Raw genomic sequence first — 11,182 nt, forward strand, 5'->3', positions numbered from 1 at the left:
CGCTCCCCAGGGCCGAGGCTGCTGGGGGCAGGGGGTCCCCAAAGCGGGGACAGACCCGCCCCACAGGGCACAGGGGCAGCTCCTGGGTGGTGACAGATGGGGTCACCCATGATGTGGCACATCCCTGCCTGTCCCCATCCCCAGCAGGTGACAGCGGTGCCTCTCAGTGTCCCATCTGGCCAGGGGTCCCCCATCCTCAGTCTTCCTGCTCCCCCCATGCCACCCGTCACCCCTCCTGCACCCATGGGGGGGACACCGGCACCCTATGGCCGGAGCCACCGAGGCCACGGGCTGTCCCCTGCGTGAGTGTGAGAGCGTTTCACCCCGTCACCTGCATCACAGCCACCCCCATGGCAGCCAGGATGCCACCTTAATGCCACCCCACGGGGCTGCGTGGGGACACAGGGCTCTGCGGGGTGGCACCCGAGGTGCTCCACGGCGTTTCTCCATCACACGGGGCGGGGGGATGCACCAGAACCCCCCTGAAAGTCCTTTTGTGGTGGGGGGGGACATCCCTGCCACCCCAGGGCCACAAGCCACGTGGGGCCACGGTGGCAGCAGCCCCCGCAGTCCCTTTTTTCGATGATTTTTGGACAATCTGGAGAGAAGTCATACTACTGCTACCACAGTAATAACAACGCTTTTAGGGACATGGGTATTTTTATCATATTCTTTTTATTTTTAACATAAAAGAAGAGATTTACGAGAGATTGGGGAGCAGCTCCCCACGCCCAGGGTGCTGGCAGGGCTGTGCCAAGGTGGGTGCCCACCCGTCACCCCCTTCCTTGGGCACCCTGTTCTCTCCCCGAAGGATTTCTCGTCCTCAATCGGCTTCCCGGGGCTTGTGTGTTCATTTGTAACTCTAGAGCTCTTAGCCGTGGTCTCGTCCGGGTTCTCTCTCTTCTTTGTGTGACGGGGACATCCAACCGGTGTGTAAAATACAGAAAAAAGGGGAAAAAAAAGACAAAAAAAGGAAAAAAAAAAAGACAAAAAAATATTAAAGCCAAAGGGACAGCGGCTGGAGCGAGGGGACGCCCGGCTGGCGGTGGCAGCGGGGTGGTGGGGGTGGCTGTCCCCCCCTTTGCCAACGGGGAGGCTGGGGGGTGCGGGCAGGGTGCTGCCTTCGCCCAATGCTGGTTTTGGGGAGCGGGGCCCCTCGTTTTCTGGAGGCAGCCCCTGTTCTCGGGAATAAAGGAGAGAGTAACTGCCGCCGTGCCTCCTCGCTGGGCTGGGGGACGTGGGGGGTGGCGCCGGGGGGCAGGTGTGCCCGCGGAGAGCGCTGGCCGCAGTGGGGATGGGGGTCACAGGGTCACCTGCAGATTGCTGAGCTTCCCCCCAGCACCCAGCATCCCCCCCCAGCACCCAGCATCCCTCCCCAGCACTCAGCATCCCCCCACCACCACCGAGCATCCCCCAGCACCCAGCATCCCTACCACCACTCAGCAGCACCCAGCATCCCCCCACCACCACCGAGCATCCCCCAGCACCCAGCATCACCCCCCAGCACCCAGCATCCCCCCCCCCAGCACCCAGCATCCCCCCCCAGCACCCAGCATCTCCCCCAGCATCCAACATCCCCCCAGGACCCAGCATCCCCCCCCAGCACCCAGCATCCCCCAGCACCCAGCATCCCCCCCCCAGCACCCAGCATCCCTCCCCAGCACCAAGCATCCCCAAGCACCCAACATCCCCCAGCACCCAGCATCCCACCACCACCACCCAGCGTCATCCCCCAGCACCCAGCATCCCCCCCCAACACCCAGCATCACCCAGCACCCAGCATCCCCCCAACACCCAGCAACCCACATCCCCCCCAGCACGCAGCATCCCCCCCAGCACGCAGCATCCCCCAGCATCCCCCCCCAGCACCCAGCATCCCCCCCAGTACCCAGCATCCCCCCCCTGGACCCAGCATCCCCTCCCCCAGCACTCAGCATCCCCCCAGCACCCAGCATCCCCCAGCACCCAGCATCCCCCCCCAGCACCCAGCATCCCCCCCCCCACCCAACATCCAGCACCCAGCATCCCCCCCCCAGCACCCAGCATCCCCCAGCACCCAGCATCCCCTCCCAGCATCCCCCCCCGAGCACCCAGCAGCACCCAGCATCCCCCCCCACCACCCAGCATCCCCCCCAACACCCAGCATTCCCCCCCAGCACCCAGCATCCCCCCCCCAGCACCCAGCATCCCCCAGCACCGAGCATCCCCAAGCACCCAACATCCCCCAGCACCCAGCATCCCACCACCACCACCCAGCGTCATCCCCCAGCACCCAGCATCCCCCCCCAACACCCAGCATCACCCAGCACCCAGCATCCCCCCAACACCCAGCAACCCCCCCAGCACCCAGCAACCCCCCCAGCATCCAGCATCCCCCCCCAGCACCCAGTATCCCCCCCAGCACCCAGTATCCCCCCAGGCCATGCTCGAGGACCTCCTGATGAACGGGGGGGACATGAAGGGGGTGAAGGGGGTGAAGCAAAGGGAGGGGACAAGGACAGTCCCTATCCCGGAGCATCCCTGGGGGGTCCAGGTTGTCCCTTGGGGCTGCACAGGGCACCTGGCCAACCTGTGATGGGTCTACTAACGAGGGCAGTTAACGAGGGCAATTAATGAGGGTTCATTAAGAGCACCCCTAGCAAGAAGCTCTTCCTCGAGGTGGCTTCACCTGGGGGTTGTGCTGGGAGGTGGCTCCTAGGAGGGGTGCAGGAGCCTCGTTGGGATCCCAAGGGGGGCTTTGGGGTCCCCAGGGGACACTGCCAGCGGGTGCCCATGGGCAGCAGCCACAGCAGAAGGGTGAGTGCCTGTCCCAGCTGGGCAGGGGTGCACGGGGGGGTTTGGGCTGGGTCCCTGGGGGGTGCCATAGCGGGTAGGGGCAGCAATATGGTTCTGGGAGGGGGGGGTCAGAGGTGGAGCAGCACCTTCTGTTGACGAAGCAGGGGACACGTGGGTGGCCGGGGCGAAGGCTCGAGTGACACGTTAAATAATTCACTGGTCTTGAATAAATAAAAGAAACTCCACCCGTGGGGATGGCAGGAGAGCCGTGCCCTCCGTGCCCAGGGCAGCATCCCTCAGCGTCCAGGGACGTGGCATTAGAGGTGGCTGGTGGCAGGAGGGGACACGGCTGTCCCCTGTGTCCCAGCAGAGGGTAGGACGCTGCTCCCAGCGCCCGTCCAGGCTCTGGTTTATGTCCAGAAGAGCCAAACCTGGAGATTTTGGCAGCAACAAGCTATTGATGGGCTCGGTGCCACCGAGCCTGGCTGCTCTCTGGGCTGTGTGACACCAGAGCCAGGTTTCTTTTATCGTGTCACATCTTTGAACGCAGCGAAAGGGAAACACACTTGTCCCCACGCGGCGATCTCGGTGCCCCTGTCGCGGGGAGGGGGTCTGAGCCCTTCTTCCCTTCACGCTCGCAGGCAGCGGGAGCAGATGGGACTGGCAGCGTGATGCCAGCTGCGGCGAGGCCGTGGGGCTGGGGGAGAGGAGGCAGGGATATATATAGAGACAGACGTAGGGATGATGCGCTCGCCAGCAGCCCCGAAATCCTCGTGCGTAGCGATGTGGGAGGTGTCTGCAATGATTCCCACCCGAAATTCCCAGCCCCTGCCCCAGGGTGTGAAATCCAGGGCTGGGAAAGGCTGCAGGGAGGCAGGGACCCCTCCGTCGCCAGGTGTCAGAGCTTCTGGGGCTGGCCCCCGCTGCGGGGACAGGCTGGTGGCACCCAGGGCCACCTGCACCCCGAGCGCAGAGCGGCTGGCGGGGGTCTGCGTGGAGCTGGTGGCAGCAGATGGGGTGTGCCAGGCGGAAAAGGACGTGTCACAGCTGAGGCTCGGAGTCCTGCGGGACTCTGCCTGCGGCACGATGGATAATTACCTGCTAATTAGCAGCCCTGTCTCCCCAGGCAAAGCAGCAGCACCCCAGATCCGTGGCACGGCCCCCGTGCACCCCTGGGGGCTCGGAGCCACCCGCTGCCATACTCAGCACCCCAGGGTGCCACGCGTGGGGCTGGGGGTGTCCCGGTGGCTACAAGCCCCACGGGTGAAGCTGCCTGGGTGGCAGGAGGGACCCACAGCCTGTCCCCCAAGGGGGAAGAGCGAGGCGAGCTCCTGCCGAGCCCCAAATCCACCGTCTGCAAGCGGGGATGGAAATGGGAAGGTGGGGGGGATGTGGGGGCTCCGGCAGCGGAGGCTGATGAAGGGATGGGCACCGGCAGCCCCTGCACATCCCGCAGCTGAGGCTGCTCTGCCGGTTCTAAAATAGCCACGGTTCCCACTGCGGAGTGGGGAGGGTGGGAAAAGCTTGGGCAGCATCAACGAGAGGATGTGGCAGGAGCGCTGGCTGCCTCCCAGCCCCCAAACCCCAACCCCTGGCAATTTCCAAGCGGATGCGCGGTCTGAAACCTCCAGCAAGCCCCAGCCCTCGGAGGGAGAGGTCGGTGCCAGCGCAGCCGAGCTCCCCTGCCGCAGGGAGATGGCTCAGCGGAGGAAAACAGGGCTCCCTCGGAGGTTAAAACCAAGAGGAGCTGGTGGTCTTGGTGTGTTTTGAGCAGCCCCCTTCCCTGCCGCAGCCCCCCCAGAAAACAGACCCCATCACCTTTCTCTCACACCGGGTTTTCTTAGGTTTGTGCTTTTTATTGCCTGAGTTTGGTGCAAACGGAGCTCGGAGAGGGGAAGGAAGGAGAAGGTGGCAGCCCTGGCTTCGGTGCCCGTTTCAGGGCAGAGCCGGAGCTGGGGCTCCTCTGCCCATGCAGAGGCAAAACCCTTCCCAGGCTTGAGCCCAGGTGGGGTTTCCATCGGCTCCTTCCCAAACCTGGCAGCTGGGAGGAGCCTGGCAGAGACCTTGCTCTCCCCCAGCCCAATTCCACCAGCGGGATGGGGTGGTCTCGGGGGTGAGAAGGGGTCTGGGCTGTTGCTCTCAAACCTCGCTGCTCTTCAGAGTGATGGTGTATGGAGTGGTGTTGCTTTTTCCTGTCCTGCCCCACGGAGCCAGGAGCAAAGGACGTGTGTGGTGGTGGTGAGGCAGCTGCAGCGCATGGTAGGAAGGTCCCGGTGCTCGTGGGAAGGCGTCGCAGGGACGCCGGGCTCCCTGCAGCACTGGGGCCTGTCCAGCAGGCAAGCAGGGTCACCCATCAGGTCAGAGGGATGTTTCCCCCATCCAAGGCACGCTGCGGTTACGTGGGATGCTCTAAGGTGGGGCTTGTGCATCCCGACGGTGACTCACGAGCCCTGTGGATCCAGACAGCAGCTCTTCGCTGCCCCAGCTGGGAGATGCTGGTCCTCGGACCGTCTGTTCTCCTTCACGTGGAGGCCATGGGCTTCTTCCTTCCCCAGCCCTAGCTGGGAGATGGTGGTCCTCAGGAGCCCGGTGGAAGCTCCCCCTCCCTCCGCGCCGCGTCCCTGCGGGTGTCTGGCTGCAGCGCGGTGGCTCACGTTTCCCCCGGGGAGCCCGGCAGGGCTGCAAAGCCGCCCTCCTCATCCTCCAGCAGCAGGGATCCGTCCCTGGGGGCTGCCAATGGGGCCTCGGTGCCTTCCTCCTCCTCTTCCTCCTCCTCCTGCTGGCGCTGGAGGCTTTGCAGGCGCTCCTGCCGCGCCTCCATGAACTCCTGCGCCCCGTCGCCCACCAGCCGCACGGCGTCGCCCACGCTGGGCGGCTGCCGGGCGGGGTTGTGGTCGTAGGAGAGGAGGCGCAGGGCGGCGAGGCAGGTCAGGTCGGGGAAGCGGGCGATGCGGTTGCGGTCGAGGTCGAGGACGCGGAGGTGAAGCATGCGCAGCAGGGCCGCGGGGAACTCCTCGAAGCGGTTGCCGTAGAGCCAGAGCCCCCGCAGGCCGGCCATGCGGGGCAGGCCGGCGGGCAGGCGGGCCAGGCGGTTGTCCCCCAGCTGGAGGCTGCGGAGGTCGGGCAGGCGCAGGAGGGCGCGGGGGAAGCGGGCGATGAAGTTGCCCTCGAGCCAGAGGCAGCGCAGGCTGCGGAGGCGGGCGAAGGCGGGCGGCAGGCCCCGCAGCCCCGTGCGGCCCAGGTAGAGGTGCGCCAGGCCGGGCAGGCCGCACAGCGCCTCGGGCACCTCCAGCAGCTCGTTACCGTCCAGGGCCAGGGTGCGGAGGTGCCGCAGGGCCGCCAGCTCGGCCGGCACCTCCCGCAGCCCCGCGCCGCTCAGGTACAGCTTCCGCAGCCCGCGCTGCGCCCACAGCCCCGCCGGCACCCGCCCGCCCCGCACCTCCACCCGCTGCTCGGCGCCCTCCGCGCCCACGGCCGCGGCCCCGCGCCCCGCCGAGCCGCCGCTCCCCATCCCGCACCGGCCGGGCCCACGCCGGCGCCATGGCAACGCGCCGCGGCCAATGGGAGCTCGGGGGCGGGGCCTGGCGGCGAGGCCACGCCCCCTCCGCCCCGGAGGCCACGCCCCCACCATATCCATGCCCTGCGTGTGCTCCGCCCTCCCCCGTGGCCACGCCCCCTCCGTGTGGCCACGCCCCCTCCGTGTGGCCACGCCCCCTCCCCCGTGGCCACGCCCCCTCCCCCGTGGCCGCGCCCCCCCCCGCAGCCTGGGGTCCCTCTATCACCGCCCACCTCCCCTGGGACCCCCGGGGAGCTGCTGCAGACCCCTCCCCGGGCACAGCCCCCCCCTCCCCGGGCACAACTCCCCCCCCCGGTGCCCCCTCACCCCCCACACCTCCCGGTCACACACCCCAGGGCCAGGGAGGGCAGGGATGAAGACCCCAAGTGACACCCCCCCCCCCTGCCCAGGCTGGGGGTCTCCTTCCTCCTCCTCCTCCTCCCGCTGTCCCCCCCTCCCCGGTCTCCCCCCGCCGCACTCAGCTGTGTCATCCCCAAGCAAAGCCGGGCTCCTACAGCCCTCCAGTGGCTGCTGGCCAGGTGGCACCACTGTCCCCCCCCGCCAGTCCCCCCTGCCAGCCTGTCCCCCACATGAGGGGTCTCAGGGGGACAGGGGTGACAATTGTGCCCAGGAAGGCTGGTTTGGGTCTTTATTTCTCTGGGGGCTCCCAGGGACTGGGGGGGGTGGTCCCCAAAGAACCAGGGGTGACCGCCGAGGTGGGGACCCCCAGGCAGGGTGGGGTGCAGCGGCACTACCTGGGGCCGTCCCGGGGGGGGCTACGCCAGGGGGTGGCTGAGGGTGTCCCCCAGCGTGGTGGGGTGGTTGTTGGTGCTGAAGCCACTGGGGTGCTGGATGTCCTCTGTGGATCTCTCTATCCAGGTTGGATGCTGCCAACGCCGGGCTGGAAAAATCCAGGAGAGACGAGGTGGTGAGGCTGGAGCCCCCCCAGGGCAACGAGCCACCCCCCCAGGGTCACCCCAAACTCACCTGGCAGTGAAGAGGACAAGGTCAGGTAGGGGGTCACGCGCTGGCCGTGGTCAGTGCTGTACCCAAACGGCAGCTGGGGATGGAGGTGGGTTGTTGGGTGCACGGTCCTGGTGGGGATGGGGAGGGCACGTGGGGACGGGCAGGGGGACGGGGTCCTGCTCACCTCCGTGGCCAGGCAGCCCGGCACCTCCCTGCAGAAACTGCTTGGGAACATCTCAGTGACCTGCTGGAGGATGGAGATGGGGTGGCTGGGACACGTGTCCCCTGCCCGCACCCCAGTCCTGCCTGCTGGGGGTCTCGGGGGTCTCGTCTTGCCACCCCTTCCCCTCGCCCCACTTACAGGGCTGTACACGAAGGGCAGGTAATCTGTCGTGGTGATGCTAACGCCGAGCTGCGGGAGAGGAAAAAGTGTCCCCTGGGGTGCAGAGAGGGTGGGGGCCTGGCAGGGGACAGGGGACCCGGTGGGGTGGGAGCTCACGGGATGGGTTGGCAGGACTGGCAGGATGTTGTCCCTCCTTGGGAAGGCCTTGGTGAAGCCAGAGTCTTCTTCGGTGCCAATGGTGATCTTCTGCAGGACATCTGTGGGGAGCAGATGGGGCAAGGGGGGAGCCCCCCTGTCCCCAGCCCTGTCCCCAGCCCAGCCCGCACACCGCAGCCAGCCATGGAGTTACCTGGTGTCACGGTGCTGGGTACACCCTGGGGGTCCTGCCTGTCCCCCTGCGTTTGGGGGTGGGCAGGGATGTGTGCTGCAGGGTGGGGGGCCTTCAACACCCCCAAAACCTCCTGGGGATGGAGCTGGCCCTGGGACCACCGACACCCCGAAACCTCCTGGGGATGGAGCTGGCCCTGGGACCACCGACACCCCGAAACCTCCTGGGGATGGAGCTGGCCCTGGGACCACCGACACCCCGAAACCTCCTGGGGATGGAGCTGGCCCCGGGACCACCGACACCCCGAAACCTCCTGGGGATGGAGCTGGCCCCGGGACCACCGACACCCCGAAACCTCCTGGGGAGGGAGCTGGCCCTGGGACCACCGACACCCCTAAAACCATACCTGGCTGGGCACAACCGATGCGGCTGCTCTCGGTGCTGGGCTCCGCGGCTGCTTTGGGGTGATAGTCCGCCCCGGTGTGCAGGCGGAAAAGGGGGCACTCCTGGACGTACCCCCTCCTCGGCTGGTGGACGCTCCAGGGCAGGGGGCTCCGGCGATTGGGCAACCAGAAGGGCTTGAAGTGCTCCGTGGTGGTGTCCTGGTAGTGGCTGTGGCGGGAGGCCAGCGTGGCTGTGATGGAGGGGCCCCAAAACGTGCCCCGCCCCCCCCCGTCCCCCCTCACAGCAGGGGAACCTACCCTGCTGCTATGCCCCGTGGGAAGAGCAGGAAGGACGTGGCCAAGCGGTTGTTGGACGTGTAGCCAGTGTCACAGTGGTGGCCGAGGCAGGTACGGAAATGCGGCTGGCCTGGGTGACAGCAGGGAGAGCGGGCTCAGCCCCGGGTAGGAGACCCCCACCTTCGGGGAGGCCTTTGGGACCCCCTACCATAGGACACCCCGTAGGTCGTGGCGTAGAAGTTCATGAGGTCAGAGCTTCCCCCGGTGCGCGCCTTCTCTGAGGGGGGCACGGTGCCCAGCCAGAACAGGGACCGGGACTGGGACCGCGGCTCGGTGCGGGGACAGACAGCCAGCCAGGAAAACGCCATGGCAGGGCTGTCCCAGGGCCACTCCCTGCCTGCCCCGAGGGCCTGGTGGCTGCAGAATGTCCTGGGATGGTGACACGGTCTCCTGGTAACCAGCACAGTGACGCACAGGGACCTCAGCCACAGAGGGACTGTCACCAGGACCACGGACCCAGCTGGGACACCCCGCAGAAGGCACGGGGAGGGGGGCAGGATGCCCCACTCCAACCTCCTGTGGAGAGCGCCACAGGGTGTGGGGTCCCCAGAAAAAGGGTTTCCAAGGGACAGCTTGGGGACAACGGTGAGCTGGCACGTGCCAGAGCGAGCTGGGATTGCCGCTGCGTCCCCCGAGTGCTGCCGAAGAGCAGAGGCAGGACTAGCAGCCACGGCTTTATTCATCGTGCCCTGAGAGTCCGAGGGAGCCGCTGCCGGAGGAGGAAGAGGAGGAGGAAGAGGAGAGGAGCCACAGGGCAGGCAGCAGCATCAGTGTTTCCACAGGGCCCCGCGCCCCTCTGCTGGGAAGGATGAAGGCAGCCCCCCTCCATCAGCGGCGTGGCTCGAAGAGGTACTCCAGGTCCGGCTGCCGCAGCCTCTGCTCCCTCTTCTTGTTCTTGGCGAACTCCCTCAGCATGGCCATCACGTCGGTGTCGAACTCGGCCGGCGTGGGCTTCGCTTCTGTGGTAAAACCCAGAAATAAAGGGGCAGCGAGAGAACACGGCTCCGTCCTGCCCCACCGCACCCAGCACCGGTGCCCCGGTGTCGGAGCGGGCGGCTGGGCTGTACCTGTGGCCCAGTAGTAAATGTCCCAGTCGTTGCTGGGCTCGTTGATGAGCCGGTCGTAGAGGTTCAGCTGCCGCTCGCTCATGCGGTTCAGGTTCTCCTTCGCGAAGAGACTGGAGAGAGGAGGGATGAGGATGAGTGTGGGTGACCAGAGGAAGAGGTGGCACACACACCGACTGTGGCTGGTGCCCAGCTCTCTACACGATGCCAAAGGACACGGAGGAGCTGGCTCCAAAGCGACCTGCCTCCTGCCCTCAGCTCCTAACCGCGGCTTCAGTCCCCAAACCCGCCTGGCTTCGCCTCATTCCTCCATCCCAGAAATCACCCACATCCTTCCCAAAGGATTTCGGCTCAGAGCTGTGACGCCAGGAGGGAGGACGGGCCCCCGGCAGCTCACCTGAGCAGGATGCAGTTCTCCAGCATCCCCCTCTTGCGGCTCTCGTACAGCAGCCGGGCTCTCTTGGTCTGCAGCGGCTCGTCGGGACGCTCCTGCCAAGGGGGCAAGGGGATCTCCAGCACGTCCTTCCCCGAGTCTGTCGGGGAGTCCCCGCGGTAGCCACGCCGCAGGCACAGCGGCCCCAAAACGAGCCGGCACAGAGCCCACCGGGGCAGGGAGCAGAACTGTGGAAGGAACACGGACAGCGCAGGGGACGTCAGGCCTGGCTGCCCCAGCACAGCGGGGACGGGGAGATCCCCAGCACGCACACCGACCCCCAGACCCTGCTGCCCCTGATCCCCCCATCCCACAACCCCCAGACCCTGCTGCCCCTAATACCCCCCAAATAATCCCCCCCAGACCCTGCTGATCCCAATCCCATGGCCCCCCCTCCTGTTCTGCTGCCCCTAATCCCCTCATCCCATAATGCCCCCCCTCAGACCCTGCTGCCCCCGATCCCCCCATCCCATAGCCCCCCCCAGACCCTGCTGCCCCCGATCCCCCCATCCCCCACCCCTCAGACCCTGCTGCCCCTAATACCCCCCAATCATCCCCCCCAGACCCTGCTGCCCCTGATCCCTCATCCCATAGCCCCCCCCAGACCCTGCTGCCCCCTATCCCCCCATCCCACAACCTCCAGACCCTGCTGCCCCTAATCCCCCCCAATAATCCCCCCCAGACCCTGCTGTCCCCGCTCCCCCCATCCCACACACTCCCCCCCCCACCTCCGACCCTGCTGCCCCCAGGGCCTCCCTCGACTCCCCACCTCTCCCAGGCCCCTGTCTCCGCACCCACCGCCCCCAGTAACACCCATTCTCCCCCCGTATCACCCACCGCCCCCCCTGAGGCCCCCCCCTCACCCTGGCCACCGCCATAGCCCCGCTCGGCCCCTCTAGCCTCCGCCCGGGCCGCTCTGTGACAGCGGGCGGACCGACTCTATGGCATGGCGGCGGCGGGGAGTGGGCGGGGCCAAG

At 67.1% G+C, this 11,182-nt stretch overlaps 3 protein-coding genes across 5 annotated transcripts; all 3 read right to left on the reverse strand.

Annotated features, from left to right (window-relative positions):
- Nucleotides 1–4,960: 4,960 nt before the first annotated feature.
- LRRC10B (leucine rich repeat containing 10B) lies at nt 4,961–6,286 on the reverse strand. Its single transcript, XM_068397804.1, has one exon. The coding sequence runs from the start codon at nt 6,284–6,286 to the stop codon at nt 5,426–5,428; it is 861 nt and encodes a 286-aa protein (XP_068253905.1). The 3' UTR covers nt 4,961–5,425.
- A 579-nt stretch (nt 6,287–6,865) lies between these two features.
- Nucleotides 6,866–9,391, reverse strand: SAXO4 (stabilizer of axonemal microtubules 4). Of its 3 annotated transcripts, XM_068397758.1 has the most exons (8): nt 8,857–9,391; nt 8,670–8,778; nt 8,375–8,580; nt 7,797–7,897; nt 7,659–7,709; nt 7,482–7,544; nt 7,319–7,391; nt 6,868–7,232 (listed from the first exon to the last, which is right to left on the reverse strand). In XM_068397758.1, the coding sequence occupies exons 1-8, from the start codon at nt 9,389–9,391 to the stop codon at nt 7,108–7,110; spliced, it is 1,263 nt and encodes a 420-aa protein (XP_068253859.1). In that variant the 3' UTR covers nt 6,868–7,107. The 3 variants fall into 3 exon arrangements, with proteins under 3 accessions (XP_068253858.1, XP_068253856.1, XP_068253859.1); XM_068397757.1 differs by having other exon boundaries at nt 6,866–7,232; nt 7,482–7,541; nt 7,659–7,897; XM_068397755.1 differs by having other exon boundaries at nt 6,867–7,232; nt 7,659–7,897.
- On the reverse strand, nt 9,370–11,182 carry SDHAF2 (succinate dehydrogenase complex assembly factor 2). The gene is made up of 4 exons (XM_068397832.1): nt 11,069–11,182; nt 10,170–10,393; nt 9,776–9,885; nt 9,370–9,667 (listed from the first exon to the last, which is right to left on the reverse strand). The coding sequence occupies exons 1-4, from the start codon at nt 11,081–11,083 to the stop codon at nt 9,537–9,539; spliced, it is 480 nt and encodes a 159-aa protein (XP_068253933.1). The 5' UTR covers nt 11,084–11,182; the 3' UTR covers nt 9,370–9,536.

The sequence above is a fragment of the Nyctibius grandis genome, chromosome 4 (genome assembly GCF_013368605.1).
Source record: "Nyctibius grandis isolate bNycGra1 chromosome 4, bNycGra1.pri, whole genome shotgun sequence".
In the NCBI taxonomy this organism is placed as follows: Eukaryota; Metazoa; Chordata; class Aves; order Nyctibiiformes; family Nyctibiidae; genus Nyctibius; species Nyctibius grandis.